The sequence below is a fragment of the Lacerta agilis genome, chromosome 7 (genome assembly GCF_009819535.1).
Source record: "Lacerta agilis isolate rLacAgi1 chromosome 7, rLacAgi1.pri, whole genome shotgun sequence".
Classification (NCBI taxonomy): Eukaryota; Metazoa; Chordata; class Lepidosauria; order Squamata; family Lacertidae; genus Lacerta; species Lacerta agilis.
The window spans coordinates 84,811,931-84,830,129 of record NC_046318.1 but is presented as its reverse complement, the minus strand read 5'-3'; the positions used below and the strand labels follow the sequence as shown (position 1 = coordinate 84,830,129).

The 18,199-nt window shown below is 50.3% G+C and overlaps 1 protein-coding gene across 1 annotated transcript; it reads right to left on the bottom strand.

Moving 5' to 3' along the window:
• On the bottom strand, positions 1-18,199 carry ADCK5 (aarF domain containing kinase 5). Its single transcript, XM_033155978.1, has 15 exons — positions 18,127-18,199; positions 12,225-12,328; positions 11,630-11,779; positions 10,795-10,870; positions 10,095-10,295; positions 9,776-9,916; positions 8,577-8,690; positions 6,572-6,703; positions 5,225-5,308; positions 3,753-3,834; positions 3,250-3,328; positions 2,195-2,286; positions 1,206-1,464; positions 851-967; positions 1-414 (listed from the first exon to the last, which is right to left on the bottom strand). Exons 1-15 carry the CDS (start codon positions 18,142-18,144, stop codon positions 300-302), a joined length of 1,764 nt encoding a protein of 587 aa, XP_033011869.1. The 5' UTR covers positions 18,145-18,199; the 3' UTR covers positions 1-299.

Genomic DNA, 18,199 nt, shown 5'->3' with positions numbered 1-18,199 from the left:
GAGGATAAAAACTGGGCATTTATTATCACAAGCTGTTTGTTGAAAGGAGGTGGGAACGTGGCTCCCATTCAGCCCTGCTGCTAGCAGAATCTGAGGTGCAGGAGGGCTGCAGCCCTGCCTTACAGATGACTGCAGGCAAGTCCTGCATTTCTCACCGATATTTTTTAAACAGAAAAGAGGGAGAGCGCCTTGTCCTCCTCTACAGGCATGAAAAGCACCTGCTGTAGGATCAAGTTGGACAGGCCTCCAGCTTCCCTCTGCCCTGGAGGCTGCGATCCCGCCTGTCGTAGCAGCCCCTCTTATGCCTTCAGGAACTCGTAGAACTCCCCCGGCTTGTTGCTGTCCTCCAGGAAACCAACAAATGCCAGGAAGCGCAGGACAGAGGTAGTGAGCCTTATGGCGGTGACCTGGAACCTGGTTTGGTTTTTTTAGGGTGGTGGTGGAAAGAGAGATAAAAAAGAAGTCAGCCAGTAACTGAGCCAGAGTTTTGAAATTCAGCATCCCTCATGAAAGCAGATGATGCTGGACTGTGACTCCCATCATCGCCTGCTGTGCTGGCTGCAAGTCTCGGTCCAACAACAGCTGGAGAGGAACAGGGTTGGTTATTTAAATTGACTGAAGGTGGGTAAGCGGCGTTTCCATGCGCTGCTCTGGCTCTCCAGAAGTGGCTTAGTCATGTTGGCACCATGACCCGGAAGCTGTACGCCAGCTCCCTTGACCAGTAACGCGAGATGAGCGCTGCAATCGTTCGCGACTGGACCTAACGGTCAGGGGTCCCTTTACCTTTTTAGGTGTCGTTTGCCAGGGCTCCCAGCCCAATATTTGGGAGGCACACAAACATCCCCCTTACCTGAGCGAAAACTCAAACACGAAGATGTTCCAGGCCACGCGGATCCAGCGGATAAAGAAGATGTTGTTGATCCCTCCAGATCTTTGGCTAAGCATTTGACTCCAGCATCTCACCGCACTTTAAAAGAGACAGACAGACAACAGAGTCTGAATCCGGGGGGGGGGGGGGTGTTGCAGGGAGCAAGAATCACGCAGGGCATAAAGACATTAAGAGGTGGTTCCTGGATCAGGCCAAGGGGAGCCCATCTAGTCGAGCCTCCTGCTCTCACAGTGGCTGAACTAGATGCCCGTTCTGGGAAACCTGCAAGCAGGATCCGACCACAAGAGCCCCTCCTAGCAGCTTCCCACCCCCTCACCTCCGGGCCATGATGTAGTATCGGTCCACGGGGGTCCCCAAGGCCACGTTGATGCCCCGGACGGTGTTGATGTTGCGGAAGACAAGCAGCATGGAGCGGGGCAGGTCCTTCAGCACCTGCATGATGCGGTCAAAGCGGTTCTTGGCCATGTCCTGCATGTAGGCCGTCTCCTCGCGAGTCAGCACGTTGGACAGCACCAGCTGCGCCATGTTGATTGGCCGCTGCAGCAGGATCTCGCAGAACAGGAAGTAATCCTGGGCTGGGAGAGGGGAGGGGAGGGGAGGAGCTTAAGTGCCAAGGGCCACGCCCACAACAAGCACAGGGCAACTGCGCAAAACTACAACTAATCCAGAATGCTGCAGCTAGACTGGTGACTGGGAGCAGCCGCCGAGACCACATAACACAGGTCCTGAAAGATCTACATTGGCTCCAAGGTTGTTTCTGAGCACAATTCAAAGTGTTGGTGCTGACCTTTAAAGCCCTAAACGGCCTCGGTCCAGTATACCTGAAGGAGTGTCTCCACCCCCATCATTCTGCCCGGACACTGAAGTCCAGTGCTGAGGGCCTTCTGGCGGTTCCCTCACTAAGAGAAGCCAAGTTACAGGGAACCAGGCAGAGGGCCTTCTCGGTGGTGGTGCCTGCCCTGTGGAATGCCCTCCCACCAGATGTCAAAGAAATAAACAACTATCTTAACTTTTGGAAGACATCTGAAGACAGCCCTGTATTGGGAAGTTTTTAATGTTTGATATTTTTTTTATATGTTTTACATATGCTGTAAGCCGCCCAGTGTGGCTGGGGAAACCCAGCCAGATGGGTGGGGTATAAAGAATATAATAATAATCATCATCATCATCATCATCATCAGCAGCAGCAGCAGCACCTCCCACTTCAAAGAAACACAAAATCCATGGGGAACATGACCCTCAGCCAACGTGTGTGCATGTGTGTAAAAGGGGAAGGATTCTAGTGGCTCCCAGTTGCCCCCTCACCTTTCACACCCAGCTGCTTGGAGTACATCTGCATGCCTGCGTTATCGTGCAAGATGATCGCGTGCCACAGCTTGCACAGCGCTTCCCGTTCGCTGGAAGGGACGGAGAGAGAAAGAGGAGGAAAAACACAGGCCTGACATGTCTCGTTTTGCAGGTCATGGGTCTATCTCATACAGGTTATCGTTCCATGTTTGACTCACGCTACTTGTTGAATGATTCATTAATCCAATTTGTTTAGATATAGTTGTATTTTTATCCATTCCATGTTTTCAGTGTTTCCAGGTCTTGACTAGCACATGGCACATTAGTATGTTTGTGATTTGAATGGTTACTAGCCCATTTCTATTCTACAGGTGAAACTCGAAAAATTAGAATATCGTGGAAAAGTCCATTTATGTAAGCAATTGTTTTCATTAGCTACTGGAGTTTAATATATGAGATAGACTCATGACATGCAAAGTGAGATATGTCAAGCCTTTGCTTGTTATAATTGTGGTGATTATGGCATACAGCTGATGAGAATCCCAATTTCAACTTTGGTGTTTCCATCAGCTGTACGCCATAATCATCACAATTACAACAAGCAAAGGCTTGACATATCTCGCTTTGCATGTCATGAGTCTATCATATGTTTCACCTTTTAAGTTGAATTACTGAAAGAAATGAACCTCTCCACGATATTCTTCATTTTCCGAGTTTCACCTGTATATTGCCAGAAGAGCTGGTCTTGTCTATGAGCTTGGCAGCTCAAATAGTCTAACGCAAAACAACCCAAAATCCTGTAATGGACGTTGGTACCACTCACTCTGGGATACAGCTATAATGGAGAAAATCACACACAGGTTTTGAAACAGCACTAGATCCTAACTCCCACCTGCTGTTATAAAACGCTCTCTCTGTTTTTATATACATTGTAAAGCGGAATAAAAACTTATTTAGCTCCGCAAAAGATGGGACGACGATGACGACACACACACACACCACATCCAAGTGGGATGCTGTTGCACCAGCCCGATCCCCACCCTGAAATTACTCGGGGCCTTGTGCCGACTTACTTCTCGTGAAGGATCTCGTACAAGCCGTGATCGAGGAGGATGAGCTGCACCTTTCCGTCAGGCCCCTTATGCACCAGCACTGAGAGAACGGGGGGGGGGGGGGAGGGAGGGAGGCAGGTGGTGAAGATGCTTCTCGCCTCGGTTATGGACCATGTTGTCCAGGAAATGGGGGGGGGCGCGAAAAGGGCCCCAGCAACTAGGTCTGGCCTGCTTCCCAGTTTCGGTTCTTTCCCACCCTCAGAAACAGGTAAGCCTGCACAAGCTTCTTAGATAAGGTCAGAGCACCGGACTCCCCCCCCCCCCAGAATGCCCCCCTCACCAGCATCCCCATCTCCCCCTGACCCCACACTCTGTACATGTATCTCATCTCATCCTTTGGCCAACAGCCACTACAAGCAGTCGGAGCCGGGAAGGGAAGAGCCCCCCCGGAGGGGCAGCTCCCCAATTCAGCCCACATGCCCCCAACTAAGCCTGCCCTCTTCCCTGGCTGCAGCCCTCAGTACCGTTTCCTGGGTGGGGGTCGGCATGGATGAATCCGGTGAGGAAGATCTGCTCTGCAAACGCCTGGACCAACTTTTGTGCGGCCTGCAAGACAACACAGGAGGGCAGGGGGGTGGGAAAGCCCAGGCTCATGAGCGCGGACAACCCAAATATTAAGAGGCAACCCCTCCCTCAACTTACCTAGGGGGGGTGGGATTACCTGGTGGGGGGTGCTAAGAGGCAAGGGGGGGGGGCAATGGAGCTGCAAAAGCCTTTCAGACTTTGGAAATGTTGCTGGATCAAGTCCATCAATTCTGTTGAATTAACTGAACTAAATAGTTTTAACTGTCTTCTGAACGAATGTGCAATTTGCTTTTCTGAATCTTATTGTGCGTTCATCTTCCTTGCTGGGTCCTGCAAACTGCTGTTCTGGACAATGCTTCTGATAGTGTGGGGAGCAAAAGGGATGAGTTATGGAACCAGGGGGGGGGGGGCGGTGGTCCCCAAAAGTTTGGGAAGCACAGATTTGAATGCAAGAGAGATTTAAACAGATGGGGAGGAATCATCGCTCAGGGATGGGGCCCATTAGCCCAAATGCAGATGTTCCAAGGTGGAACCCCTGCCGCCTTCAGTTGAAAGGAGTCAGTGGTGGGGAAGACCCAGGGGGCTGCAGCTGCCCATCAAGAAGAGACAAGAGCCCAGAATTCTAGGATTTGAAGGAGGAGGAGCGTAGCATATGCAGTATTTTTCCGTGTATAAGACTAGGATTTTCTTCCTTAAAAATAATGTCAAAAATTAGGGGGTGTCTTATACACAGGGCCATCTCCTCCCATCTTCTTAAATCTGAGTCCCCCAAAATAGGTGTCTTATACATGGGTGGCGTCTTATAGACGGGAAAATACGGTAGTTTGGAGCTGGAACTTCTGCGTCCAGAGAAAAGGGTGGTGAAAAGGACATAATCCTGCTGGATCAGGCCAGTGGCCCATCTAGTTCAGCATCCTGTTGTCACAGCGGCCGACCAGATGCCTCAACTGGGAAACCAGGGAGCAGGATTTCCAGCCACTGGGATTCAGAAGCAAAGCCATCCTGGCCGGTAGACTTTGATAGCCCATGCCTCCACTGTGAATTTGTCCAGTCCTCTCTTAAAGGCATCCAGGTTGGTGGCCACCCCTGCCTCCTGTGGCAGGGAGTTCCACAGTTTAGCTAGGCGGAGTGAAGAAGAGATTTCTCTTATCTGCCCTGAAGCTTGCAAGACCCGCCACAGCTTCAACCCATCAGGGGAATCCACACTGGCCTGAATGGTTGTGGCGGCAGGAAGGCCGCTTCCTATTTCCGCGTGAAAAACGTATAAATACACGCCCCCCCCACTCCCTTGGAGGCCGTGAAGCGGAGATGCCGCTGTCTCTGGGGTGGAGCATGAAGGAGGCACGCTGTTCCACCCAGCGTGGGACGGAGCCTCTGCTGTCCGCCTGGCGCTGCCCCTCCGCCCACTTACGTCCTTGGCGTGCAGGCCTCGCCTCTTGATGCCCTCCATGTCGTTGACTTTGCAGCCGTCGTAGAAATCAGCCGTCAGGACCCTCTTGGGGCAGAGAGAGGGAGGAAAGAGGACGTCAGATGTAGCCAGAGAGCCACAAAACACAGTCCCGTTTTGCTGTCCAACCTGAGCCATGGACTGCTGAGGCCCCAAGAGGGAGAGAGATCTGATATTATTAATTATTATTATTAATAATAAATTTTCTGTTTCACAATTTAAAATACTAATTTTACACCCTCAACATATCAATGACTTCCCTTCTTCTCTTTCCACAGTTCATTTTACACATCATAAATCCCTGCATATTTTACAAAAACTGTACCATTCAGTATTCCATTATTGCATCCATCAAAACTTATTGACCCTGTTGGATTTATCTTAATGCTGCCACGTTCTCGGCTGTACACAGTTATTTCCCATACAGTCAATAAACGTAGTCCAATCTTCTTTGAACGTATCTGATTTTTAGGCCCAAAGCCATTAGGGGAACGGGACTCGCTGGCGACCCTCGAGCAAGGGCTTTTCCCACCTGCCTCGCCCCACCTCCCATGAATATTTGTGGTGTAATTGCGATGGCTTAAAGTGTTATTATTCGTTGCACGTAAGACACTTTGCGACTCGTGCAAGTGAAAAGCAGCATAGATACAGAAAATAAAAATAAAAATTGTATTTCCACAGAAAATCAATAATAATAATAATAATAATAATAATAATAATAATAATAATAATAATAATATGCCACCCATCTAACTGGGTTGCCAATCAGAGAATTGGAAGGGTACCCCAGGGGTCATTTAGCCCAACCCCCTGCAATGCAGGAATCACATGCAAATATTGGCTCAGGTGTTTGTGTGGACACTACCTGGAACCCCGAGAAGATGTAACGTGGGAACAATGCGAAGCTGGTATTTTCAACACACACACTTTAATGCAGAAAATGTACTTGTCTCAGCTGGGGGGGGGGTTGTGTGCACAGAGGGCAGGCTTCCCCAAGCTGGTGCCCTCCAGTGTCTCAGGCCACAACTCCAGCAGGGCTGCCTGATGCTGATGCAAGGTGGAAACCAAAACCCCTGGAGGGGCACCAGGTTGGGGATGGTGGGGATGCTCTTTCAGCTGGCATGGGGGAGGGGGAAGAGAGTAGGAATACAGTGTCCCCCCAAATGATTTCACTCCCTTTGGCTGGAAGTGGCCACGTTCCTTCATCCGTTTCTCTGCTCCGCCCCACCTCCAGCCATCAGCGGCTCTTTTACACACAGACACCTCCCTCGCCGCCACATGATGACGCCGCCATGCGCAGAGAAGACACACCTTGCTGCTTCTCTCCCAGTACACCCGAGGAACCACCACGAAGTCAAAGTGCTTCAGCTCCTGGGCGCAGCGCTCCGAGTTGCGCCCCTCATTCTCGAAGTCCAGCTCCTGGGCCAGCGTGTCCTTCAGGTCCTGGGGGGCCAGAGAGGGAGCTTTCAAAGGGGACGGAAGAGTTCCTTGCAAGGACACAGAGGGTACCAGGGTGCCCTTCTGAGACCGACAACCTGCCCCCCCAAAAAAGGACGCTCACATTATGCAGCGGAAAGTCTTGGGAAGGGAACCTATGAGCCAGGAGCTGGGGGGGGGGGTGAGACCAAGACACTAAAATCTGGGGCACCCAGCAACTGATTCTACCTCCCCTTACTCTCCCCGCTCCGGATCGGGTCCCTTGGCTAACTAAGACGAGGCCACAAGCGCAAGATCTAGCACCCGAGAATCTCAGCTTCCAGCTAGAATCACAGAATCATAGATTTAGAAGGGACCCCCGGGAGTCATTCATCCAACCCCCAACAATGCAGAAATCCCAACTAAAGAATACCCGGCGGACGGCCCTCCAAGCTCCGTTAAATAACCTAGAACGAAGGAGGCTGAGCTTATATATCGCCCTCCGAGGAAGTCTGCTCGCAGCTGAACAGCTCTTGCAGCCAGAAAGTTTTCTCTAATGTTTCGCCGAGACCCGCAGGCAGGATCTGAGAGCAAGAGCAACTCTCCCTGCCTGCGGCTTCCAGCAAATGGCATTCAGAAGCATCTCTGCCTCCGACTGCGAAGGGACAACACGGCCGTAACAGCAAGGAGCCACTGACAGCCTCGCCCTCCATGCATTTATCCAATCCTCTTTTAATCCCTGTCTGTGCAATGCTCTCCCCAGAGAAGCTCTCCCGGCGCCTTCATTCTACACCTTTAGGCGCTGGGCAAAAATGTTCCTTTTCAACCAGGTCTTTGGTTGGTCTCTTTGACATCCTATACCCTTTTAAAACGTGGCTCTTTTCTGGGAGGGGGGGGAGGTCATTGGGTTGTTGTTTTTATTCCGATTACCGTCATACCTAGGGTTACGGCCACTTCAGGTTGTGCGATTTTGGTTTGCGCACCGCGCCGAACCCGGAAGTAACAGAACGGGTTACTTCCGGTTTTCAGCAACCGCGCTTTGTGCATAAGCGCCAAATTGCATCTCACACACGCGCGCGAAGACGCAGCGGTGCAGGTTGCAAACGCGCCTCCCGCACGGATCGTGTTCGCAACCCGAGCGTCCGCTGTATACATGCTGTGATCTTTTCTGTGAACTGCTCTGAGACCTCCGGGTCTAGGGCGATATATAAACTCAATAAATAATAAAAAGCTATCCAAGCTGGAGACCGTCACTATAATAATTTAATAAGAATTTATTATTTCTACCCCGTCCATCTGGCTGAGCTTCCCCAGCCACTCTGGGCAGCTCCCAAACAAATGTTAAAACAATACAGCATTAAATATTAAAAAATGTCCCGAAACAGGGCTGCCTTCAGATGTCTCTTAAAAATAATAATAATAAGAAGAACTATTTAAGAAAATAGGAGCCTGCTGGGGGCCCATCTACTCAGGCATCCTCTCCTCACGGGGGCTGACCAGATGCCTGTGGAAAACTCTCAAGCACAACCTGAGCAAAACAGTATTTCCTATTGTTGTTCCCTATTATCCAGAATTCAGAGGTAGACTCTCCCTGGGCATGGAGGCTCTGCCATCCCAAGAGACCTCCTTAAGAAGAACCCTGCTGGATCAGGCCAATGCCCCATCTGGACCGGCATCCTGTCCCCACAGTGGGCCACCAGATGCCCCAAGGGGAAGCTTGCAAGCAGGATTCGGGTGCAAGAGCCCTCTCGCCCTCCTGGGGCTTCCAGCCTTCAGAAGCCCTGCTGCCTCCAACTCCGGGGAACATCCCTTCCAATTCCACCGCCACCCCCCATGGCGATCAGTGGGGGGAACAGTAGGGGAACCCCCCCCCCCAAAGCTAAGAGCCCAGCATGGCGACCTTCAAGACCCAACTGAACCCAAAGCTGGGGTGCATCAGCTCCACGATCTGCAGCAGGAACTCCAGCGTGCGAATGTCTCCGTCAAACCGGTCCCGCAAGTCAATGTATTGGACCTGCAAAGAGGCGGAAAGGGAGAGCCTGGGAATCTGGGGCGGGAGACCCCCAGAGCCGCCCCGCAAGGCCGAGAGTACAGGGGTACCCTTGGTTCCCAAACGCCGAAAACACGGAAGTAAGTGTTCGGGTTTTCAAACATTTTTCTGAAGCTGAACATCTGATGCGGCTGTCGGCTATTGTTTCCGGGGCGCATACACCAATCAGAAGCTGCGCCTTGGTTTTCGAACATTTCAAAAGTCCAACGGACTTCCGGAATGGATTCAGTTTGGCGCTTTTGTTTTTGCTATTCATTTTGCGTTTTTGTTATTGAGGCTTTTCCGGTTATTTTGTTTTTGTGACTGTGCGGACCCCAGTTCAGCTCCTGATTGATTTGATTGTGTGACTGCGGAAAAGGATAAAAGCCCCCCAACCAAACAATGACTGTCATCAGTGCAGATAAGAAAAGAAAGTAATTTTAATTTACATCATCTACAATACCGTCTTTTTATTTTATAGTACGGTATATTGATTATTGCTTTCATTTTATGGATCAATGATCTCGTTAGATAGTAAAATTCATTAAAAAAATTCCTTCCAGTAGCACCTTAGAGACCAACTAAGTTTGTTCTTGGTATGAGCTTTCGTGTGCATGCACACTTCTTCAGATACTCGTGCATGCACATGAAAGCTCATACCAGTAACAAACTTAGTTGGTCTCTAAGGTGCTACTGGAAGGATTTTTTTAAAAATTTGTTTCAACTACGGCAGACCAGCACAGCTACCTACCTGTAACTAGAACAGTTTATTTCAGTTATTGTTATGCTGCATTCTTATTGAAGTTTAGCTTGTAAACCATCCAGAAAAATATTGATATACAGCTACGTAAAATACTACTAATAATATGCTATAATACTTAAGGAGCTGTTTTGGGGGTTGTTTTTAGAAGTCTGGAACGGATTAATCCATTTTGCATTACCTTCTATGGGAAAGCGCGCCTTGGTTTTGGAACGCTTTGGGTTTGGAACGGACTTCGGAACGGATTAAGTTTGAGAACCAAGGGACCCCTGTGATGGGGGAGGAGGGAGGGTGCAACAGAGCCACGGACCTTGACGGCAACCGGGGTGCCGTCGGGGAGCTTCGCCTGGTGCACCTGGGCCAAGCTGGCAGCGGCGATCGGCTGGTAGTCGAATTCCAGGAACAGCTGGTCCGCCCTGGCCTTGAAATCCTCCAGGAAAAGCTCGTCCACCTGCAGCCAACGACACAAGGGGAATGCGCACGCTCAAGCCTGGGGCGCTAGAGAGGTTGCACATTCTACTTCTTTATTTCGCAAGATTCATTCGCGAAGCAACTGAGTGAAGTGGCCGGGCTCCGTCTCCCACCCAGCCGAGCCCGCGGTGGGAGGAATGGCAGCAAACCCGCTTTACCTCCTTGTAGCCGCGGGTGAGGGCGCGGTCCTCCAACGTGCGCAGGGTGTTGATGTACTCCGGGGGCAGGAGGTGGTTGAAGGCGCACAGGCCTTGGCCCAGCTTGACGTAGAGGCCCCCGTTCCGGATGGCGCCGCGGACGATGCTGTCGGCCGCCCGCTGGTGGCATTGCGAGAGGACGGCCTTGTACCCTGGGCTGTTCTGACGACAGGGAAGAGGGGGAAAGGGGTCAGAAACTGGCGGCCCCGAGGGTGGGGCAGGGGGGTACGCCCAGAGCCCTTTGGACACGGCGGGTGGACTCCCAACGTCTTGGAAGCCACCTTGAGATCCTTTGGGGCCAAAAGGTGGCATGTAAACCATTAGATAGACTGTAGCTCGGCTGTTCAGGTGCTGATAACGCCAAGGTTGCAGGTTCGATCCCCGTGTGGGACAGCTGCATCTTCCTGCATCACAGGGGGTTGGACTGGATGACCCTCGGGGTCCCTTCTGACTCTACGGTTCTGTGATTCTAGGACTCCCCTTGCCACCCGGTTCCCCTGCATTCAGCATCCGGCAAGGAAACCCTCAGGGTGATGAATCCAGCTCCCCCTGCCCCACTGAGACGCGACCCTTATGGGCCTCTCAAGGCTGCTTGGCAATGAGCTGGCTGGGTTCCTTTGAACGGCTCAGAGCTTCAGAGAGAAACAGCAGGGAACTGTACCTCGTCCAGGCCCCGCAACGAGACGTGGTGCGTCCACCAGTAATCCAGGGAGATCTGGATTCCCAACTGCAAGGACCTTTGCAAGAGAGGAGAAGGCAGTTATGTTCTGCACCCGACAGAATAAATGGGTTTTTCTTCTGGTCCGCTGTTAGGCCTTAAACCTGAGCAGGAGAAAGGTCTGTCCAAATTCAGGATTCTAAATGGGATGGGCTATGGTCAACTGAATCATATTAGGTCAGTCTCAGCTTACGTGAGTGTGTGTCTTTGAAAATCCTACAAGGATGGCACTGCACAACACGGCAACCGGCCCACATGACATCCCAGAACTGCTGAAAGGGTTGTGGGAAAATAGGCACTTTTCTCAGCTATGGTGGGACCGCCCACAGGGATTCAAATTCCGGGCAATGGGTTTTCGAGAAATGTCCGAAATGCTCAAACATCCCACGGCAACTTCACCGCAGCTCTGTTTACTGAATCTTATGGGATAATCAGCTGAAAGGGTTCAGCTCTCAGAAACTATTGACATGGATGCTAACGGCTGCCGGAACCTCAATCGCCCCCAAATGGGGGGGGGGGGAATTCAGGACTTGTGACTTTCGCTTTTGGCATAAATATATGTGGACCTTAGCATCAGCAACTGAAAAAAATAACTCAGGGCCACTCACTCTCAGCCAAACGTCCCTCCCTTGCAGGGTTGTTGTGAGACTAAAGGGGGAAGGGGAGAACAAGGCATGGCCACCTTGAGCGGGAGGATGTAAATGCAACAAATAAATGAATTAAAGAAAATCCCTCCCTCCCTGGGAAAGGGGAAAGGAAAGAGCATGTCGTCAGCCACCTGGTAAAGCGCCCCAGTCCCTCGACCAGCAGCCTCATCCTTCGCCGTTCCGGCTTCTCGGCCATCCCATAGCGGATCCCAGCTGCGAGGGGGAGGCCCACAGACAGTCCCAGGAACACCTTCTTCACCAGCCCCCTCTGTCGACGAGAGCTGCAAGGGGGCAGCAGATGGGGAGAGGCGTGAGCAGAGACCCACAGCACACACACACACACACACACACACACCCAAACACCTGGCCCTCATCCTGCACGGAAACCTCCCCTTCCCCATCCACTGAAAAGCAAGCACATTAAACAACACTTCAGAGTTGGAAGGGACCCCCAGGGATCATCTGGAATCATAGAATCTTAGAGTTGGAAGAGACCACAAGGGCCATCCAGTCCAACCCCCTGCCAAGCAGGAAACACCATCTGCATTGGAGGGGGTTGGACTAGATGGCCCATGGGGTCCCGGCCAGCTCTACAAATCTGCGATGGCTTTGGCCAACCTGGCAGCCTTCAGGTGTTTGGGACTACCAACATATGGATTCCTAAACATGCGTAGGATGCCGAGATGGTCAAGGCTGCCCCCTCCTCCCCTTAAATCCCAGGTATACCTGGATGGCTGGGAATCGGAGCGCTGCCTGCACTGGGGGGCAGAGATCAGCCAAGGGCCCTTCTTGCGCCGCAAAAGCAGCAGGTGAAAGCGGCAGATCTGGACCTGAGGAATCGGAGGAGAGAGAGGGGCTTAGCATGGCTGGGAGTCCCAGGGAATGAAGGCACAAACCCCTGGGCAGGGTCAGCCCAAGTTTGGGGGCAAATGTGGCAGCAAGCAGCGTCAAACCGGGCTCCCAGAAGCCGAAAGAAGAGCCTGTGCTCTCGGATGGAAACCTGCAGGCACGCTGGTTAATCCTTTTGTGTATGCAACGACAGCAGCAAGAATATTGCACACTCGAAAATGCAAAGAGGATGTTTCAACGAAGGAAGGACAGCCCATGGAAAGGATGGATTAAGCAGAACCGGCAAAGCCAGCAGCAAAAACCAGAGGTCGAAATGACGAAGCGTTCTTTTTTTTTTTTAATTCCACTGAAAAACGTTTATTAAATAACTTTGTATATTTACAATAATTACAATAATAAACACCATTATCATATAGTACTTTCGTGTGTCTTATTACAACGAAGCGTTCTTTGGGGAATGGGAACTTTTCGTAGAGTATCTAAAGAACTATTGTCACTGAATGAAAACAAGAACAGGACTTGAAATAGGAGCAACGGTAGAACGACAAGGCGGCTAATAATTTAGGGTGTATAAATGGAGTATTGCAAGTTAAAATATGCAGCATCGGTGGATAAATATCATGGAGGGGGCGATGGGAAGTCAATGGAGAAAGTACAGGTGAAACTCGAAAAATTAGAATATCGTGGAAAAGTCCATTTATGTAAGCAATTGTTTTCATTAGCTACTGGAGTTTAATATATGAGATAGACTCATGATATGCAAAGCGAGATATGCCAAGCCTTTATTTGTTATAATTGTGGTGATTATGGCGTACAGCTGATGAAAACCCCCAAGTTGAAATTGTGAATTTGGGGTTCTCATCAGCTGTACGCCATAATCATCACAATTATAACAAATGAAGGCTTGACATATCTCGCTTTGCATGTCATGAGTCTATCTCATATATTAGTTTCACCTTTTAAGTTGAATTACTGAAAGAAACGAACCTTTCCACGATATTCTAATTTTTCGGGTTTCACCTGTAAACATCGGCAATGGCAATGTGTGTCAACTTTTGAAAACTAAAAGAAACATTGATTTCAATAGAAAGGAACTTGCTGGCACAGGGGGACATGGAGACAACAGAGGGGGCGGGAAATGTCTTGGCCTTCTGTTCTCATTCCCTGGGATGGAGGCAGCTACCAAGGACAGTGGCCTTTATATCAGAGAGAACATCTGCAGGACAACAGACCAGGCCAAGGACAGGGCTAGGCCAGCCTGCAGCTGCCGCCTTCCTCTCCCATCCGCAAAGCGCCTCTAGAAAGCAGATAGGAAGCAAAGCTACGGAGCAAAGGTCCCTCCGCAGATGCGTAGGTGACGGCGATGCACAGACAGGCAACCTGCACGCTGGCGTACAAAAGGTGTTCAAAGGTTGGCAATCCTTGCAATCCTTGGAAAGAGAGGCAAACAGGATTGCTCCCATTTCACAGATTGGGAAGACTGAGGCAGAGAGAAGAGAAGCTTGCCTAAAGGCACCAATGGAGAATCCGGAAGAGTTGGGACTCAAGTGGCGCCTTTCCCAAGCTCACACCAGGTCCCTGAACCACACACACACACCCAGACGCAGTTTCCCAAGAGCACTCTGGGCACTTGGGCCTCCTCACATCAGCAAACGACTGTTTTGTTTCATTTGGGGCATTTATGTGCTTTTTGTCATCAGAAAGGTTCTCTGAGTAGCTTACGAAAATTAGCTCTGAGACAATCCTGGCCCACAGGTTCACCATCTTAAAAAAAGAAAAAAGACACGACACAAAAGGAAAAAAGGAATGGGCAGGAGGAGGAAAAGAGTTGGATGAAGCCCAAACACTTAACAATCACCGTTCTTAAAAGCTGCAAAGTGAAGGCACAGGCAGAAACCATAGCTATGGATTATGCTTTGAGGGAAGTCCGTAGCACCAGTAGCCAAGCAGCCCTGCAGGGAAGGCCTCTCTCTATACCCCCCAAACGGTGATGATGATATGTAGGAGGCAGAGAAGCCCACCTCGGAGCCCGTTCTGCCCACCTTCCTATTCTGCCACAAACAGCCCCGCAGGTCCTGAGGATTTGCAGTGGGATTTTTACTGTTTTTTTAAAATGCAGTTTCTCAATACTGTACTGGTAAGATACACTTTGGAACTCCTTGCCTCTTGATACCAGCCAGGTGCCCTTCATTGTACTCATTTTGGCACCTGCTAAAAACATTCTTGTTTAGAAATGCCTAGCCAGATGTTTAGAAAATTGGTGAGAGTCTCCACCTGTTCTTAGTCTACTGTTATTTTAACTTTCTGACAGTTTTAAATTATGGTTGTTAATTTTTCTGTTTTCTCTTTTTGTTCTTGCAATCAAGCAGTATATAAATTTCATGAAATAAGCAAAATATGAAATAAGCTGATTTGGAAGGCTTTGTATTATTGTGCCCAACTATTTATTTATTTTATTTATTAAATTTTTAGGCTGCCCTTCTTTCTAAGGATCACAACCGGGACTTTAAGGAAGAACGGGAACTTTTTACAAAATACAGTATCTGAAAAAAAACAAAGAGACTTAAATTCATTGGCAGGGTTTGAATAAACATACACAGACATTTTATGGGTAGAATGTGGATAAGCAGGGAAATGATACGTACAATTTTTATAACATGCAGAAATAACATGAATAAGTAAATCAGAGAAAGGAGCTGAGGGAAGTCCGGGGAGGGTGGGAGAGGGTGGGGGGAAAGGGGGAAAACGTAATAATAATAATAATAATAATAATAATAATAATAATTTATTATTTATACCCCGCCCATCTGGCCGGGTCTCCCCAGCCACTCTGGGCGGCCCCAACCAATAAATAATTGGATGCAATACTGAAAAATTGTATGGATTTAAATTTTGCTTAATAAAAAATATAAAATACAAAAAAAGAGAGAATCTTCCTGCTGTGCTGGAAACAACCAGGTCAAGACCAAGATTGCAAGCTCTTTGGGTGGCCCTTTCTCCCTCCAACCTCACGCCCCCAGTTTGTCCTTGCAGGCAGGAAAGCAGCACAGGGACAAGAGGGGTCCTGGCTCTCCCCACGCTGGGAACATCTCAAGGCTGGAAGAAACCACAGCTGAGACAGACGAAAGTATCTAGCAACCCGTTGCCAAACTTTTTCAGACCACCCTGGGTTCCATTCACTCATCCCCACTGCCCCTATAATTATTATCGTTTACTAAACGTGTTAGTTGCTTCATTTTTCCCAGGGCAACTTACAACCAAACAAGCATCGTTCAGAACGGTTGGTGCAAACACAGCAGAATTCAAAACAGGAAGAATTAATTGCACATTTATTCAAAACCCAGCTCCAACTATTTCATTCAACAAAACTGATGAACCTGATTCGGGGATACCAGCTTTTCAAAGTCATTTGCACTTCTTGCGCACGCACCCTCCTGCCACCCCCTTGCCACTTAGAGCCCCCCCCCCACAGTAAAATCCCACTGCCCAAGGGGGCGCCACCCACCCACCCCCCACTTTGGGAAAGGCTGGTGTCAGCGCAAGTTTTGGGAAGGAGTTGACCAAGAAGTTCTGAACATGCCAAAAAAGATCTGAGCGGCAATAAGCAGGAGAAAAGTGCGGAACCAACAGGCGGCTTGGGAAAAAGTAACTTCACAACATCTGTGAGGTCATTTGCAATCAAATTCCATATGGGGGGGGGGAGGAAAAGGAGCATGCCACAAAAAACACATTTGTTTCCATGCGCAGCACACAGAAGGGGCCACCGCATTTCTGCCAACGTTTCCAGCTTCCCCCACTCTGCCAAGGGTGTTGTGCCACTCGCGGAGGAAGAGGAGGAAACCGCAAAAAGCCCCCCACCCCCACCCCCCAGTCCTCTGCACCAGCATCCACCCAGCACAGCCTTCATTGGGCGGGCAGGCGGGGGGGTGCAGCACCCACACTGAGAGGGGCCCATGGGTGCCACACTGCCCTGGGCAGGAGAGAGGCTCTGCTGTTATATTAATAACAATAAATATTATTTATACCTGGCCCATCTGGCTGCGTTTCCCCAGACACTCTGGGCAGCTTCCAGCAAAATATTAAAATACAATAATTCATCACAGGTGGGTAGTAGCCAGGTTGGTCCGCCATAGTCAAAACAAAACAAAATAAAAAATAGGGGTATGCACACGAAAGCTCATACCAAGAACAAACTTAGTTGGTCTCTAAGGTGCTAAAGCCCCACACCCCCACCCCCCAGTCCTCTGCACCAGCATCCACCCAGCATCCACTCTAAGGTGCTTTCTTGGGTTCCATGATCACTGCAGATGGTGACAGCAGTCACGAAATCAGAAGACGCCTGCTTCTTGGGAGAAAAGCAATGACAAACCTAGACAGCATCTTAAAAAGCAAAGACATCACCTTGCCGACAAAGGTCCGTATAGTTAAAGCTATGGTTTTCCCAGTAGTAATGTACGGAAGTGAGAGCTGGACCATAAAGAAGGCTGATCGCCGAAGAATTGATGCTTTTGAATTATGGTGCTGGAGGAGACTCTTGAGAGTCCCATGGACTGCAAGAAGATCAAACCTATCCATTCTCAAAGAAATCAGCCCTGAGTGCTCACTGGAAGGACAGATCCTGAAGTTGAGGCTCCAGTACTTTGGCCACCTCATGAGAAGAGAAGACTCCCTGGAAAAGACCCTGATGTTGGGAAAGATGGAGGGCACAAGGAGAAGGGGACGACAGAGGACGAGATGGTTGGACAGTGTTCTTGAAGCTACTAACATGAGTTTGGCCAAACTGCGGGAGGCAGTGAAGGATAGGCGTGCCTGGCGTGCTCTGGTCCATGGAGTCACGAAGAGTCGGACACGACTGAACGACTGAACAACAACAAGGTGCTACTGGAAAGAATTTTTGATTTTATATTTTGTTTTGACTATGGCAGACCAACACGGCTACCTACCTGTAACATCCAAGAACAGATCCTCACTGTGTATCTGAAGAAGTGTGCATGCACACGAAAGCTCATACCAAGAACAAACTTAGTTGGTCTCTTAAGGTGCTACTGGAAGGAATTTTTGATTTTATATTTTGTTTTGAATAATTCATCAATTATGTTACGAAGGGGGGGGGGGCAAGCATCTGAGCCTCAACAAGGGTCCAGAGAGCACCAGGATCGGGGGGTGGGGTGGGGGGTAGCTAAGACCCCACCTCCTTTTTTCACTATCGCACTGTTCTCTGTTCTCCTTGTTCCCCAAACACATGAGCTGGTTAAGATTCTCCCTGCAGGAAAGAAACAGGGCTGCCCCCCCCCCCAGCCAGGAGTGGGGTGCCCAGAAAGTACCGTAATGTGCAATGCAAGGGGCACTCCTGCCATGCTTGCAGCTGGGAACGGGGGGGGGGAGGAAGGTGCATAAAGGAGGGGAAAGCCCCCCACTCGCAAGGAGAGGGGTGGCTAGATATGCCATTCAGTGGGGCAGATGGAGGGGCCTGGAAGGGGGCGGGGTAGGGTACCGTAATGCGCCGCGACGAGCGCACTCCGTAGCTGAGAAAGTTAGGGGACCCTACCGTAATGCCCCGGAGAGAGAGGGGGGGGGACCACGGGATTTACCGTAACTCAGCCCGAGAGGGGCAGCCTGAAACAGACCGGTGGGGGGGGGGAAAGCCGCTTCTACCGTAATGCTCCTAAGAGACGCCCGCGGGCAGAGGCTGCCGTAACGACCTTGCGGAGGGAGAGGACGGGGAAGCGGGAGGGGGGGTCGGTGGGAAGGGGGGGGGCCAGCCGAGGGTCCTCCTCACCGTCCGCTGCAGCTCCATGGCGCCCCTTCCTTCCTGCCCGCCCGGCGGACGCCCAACCACCGCCGCCGCCGCC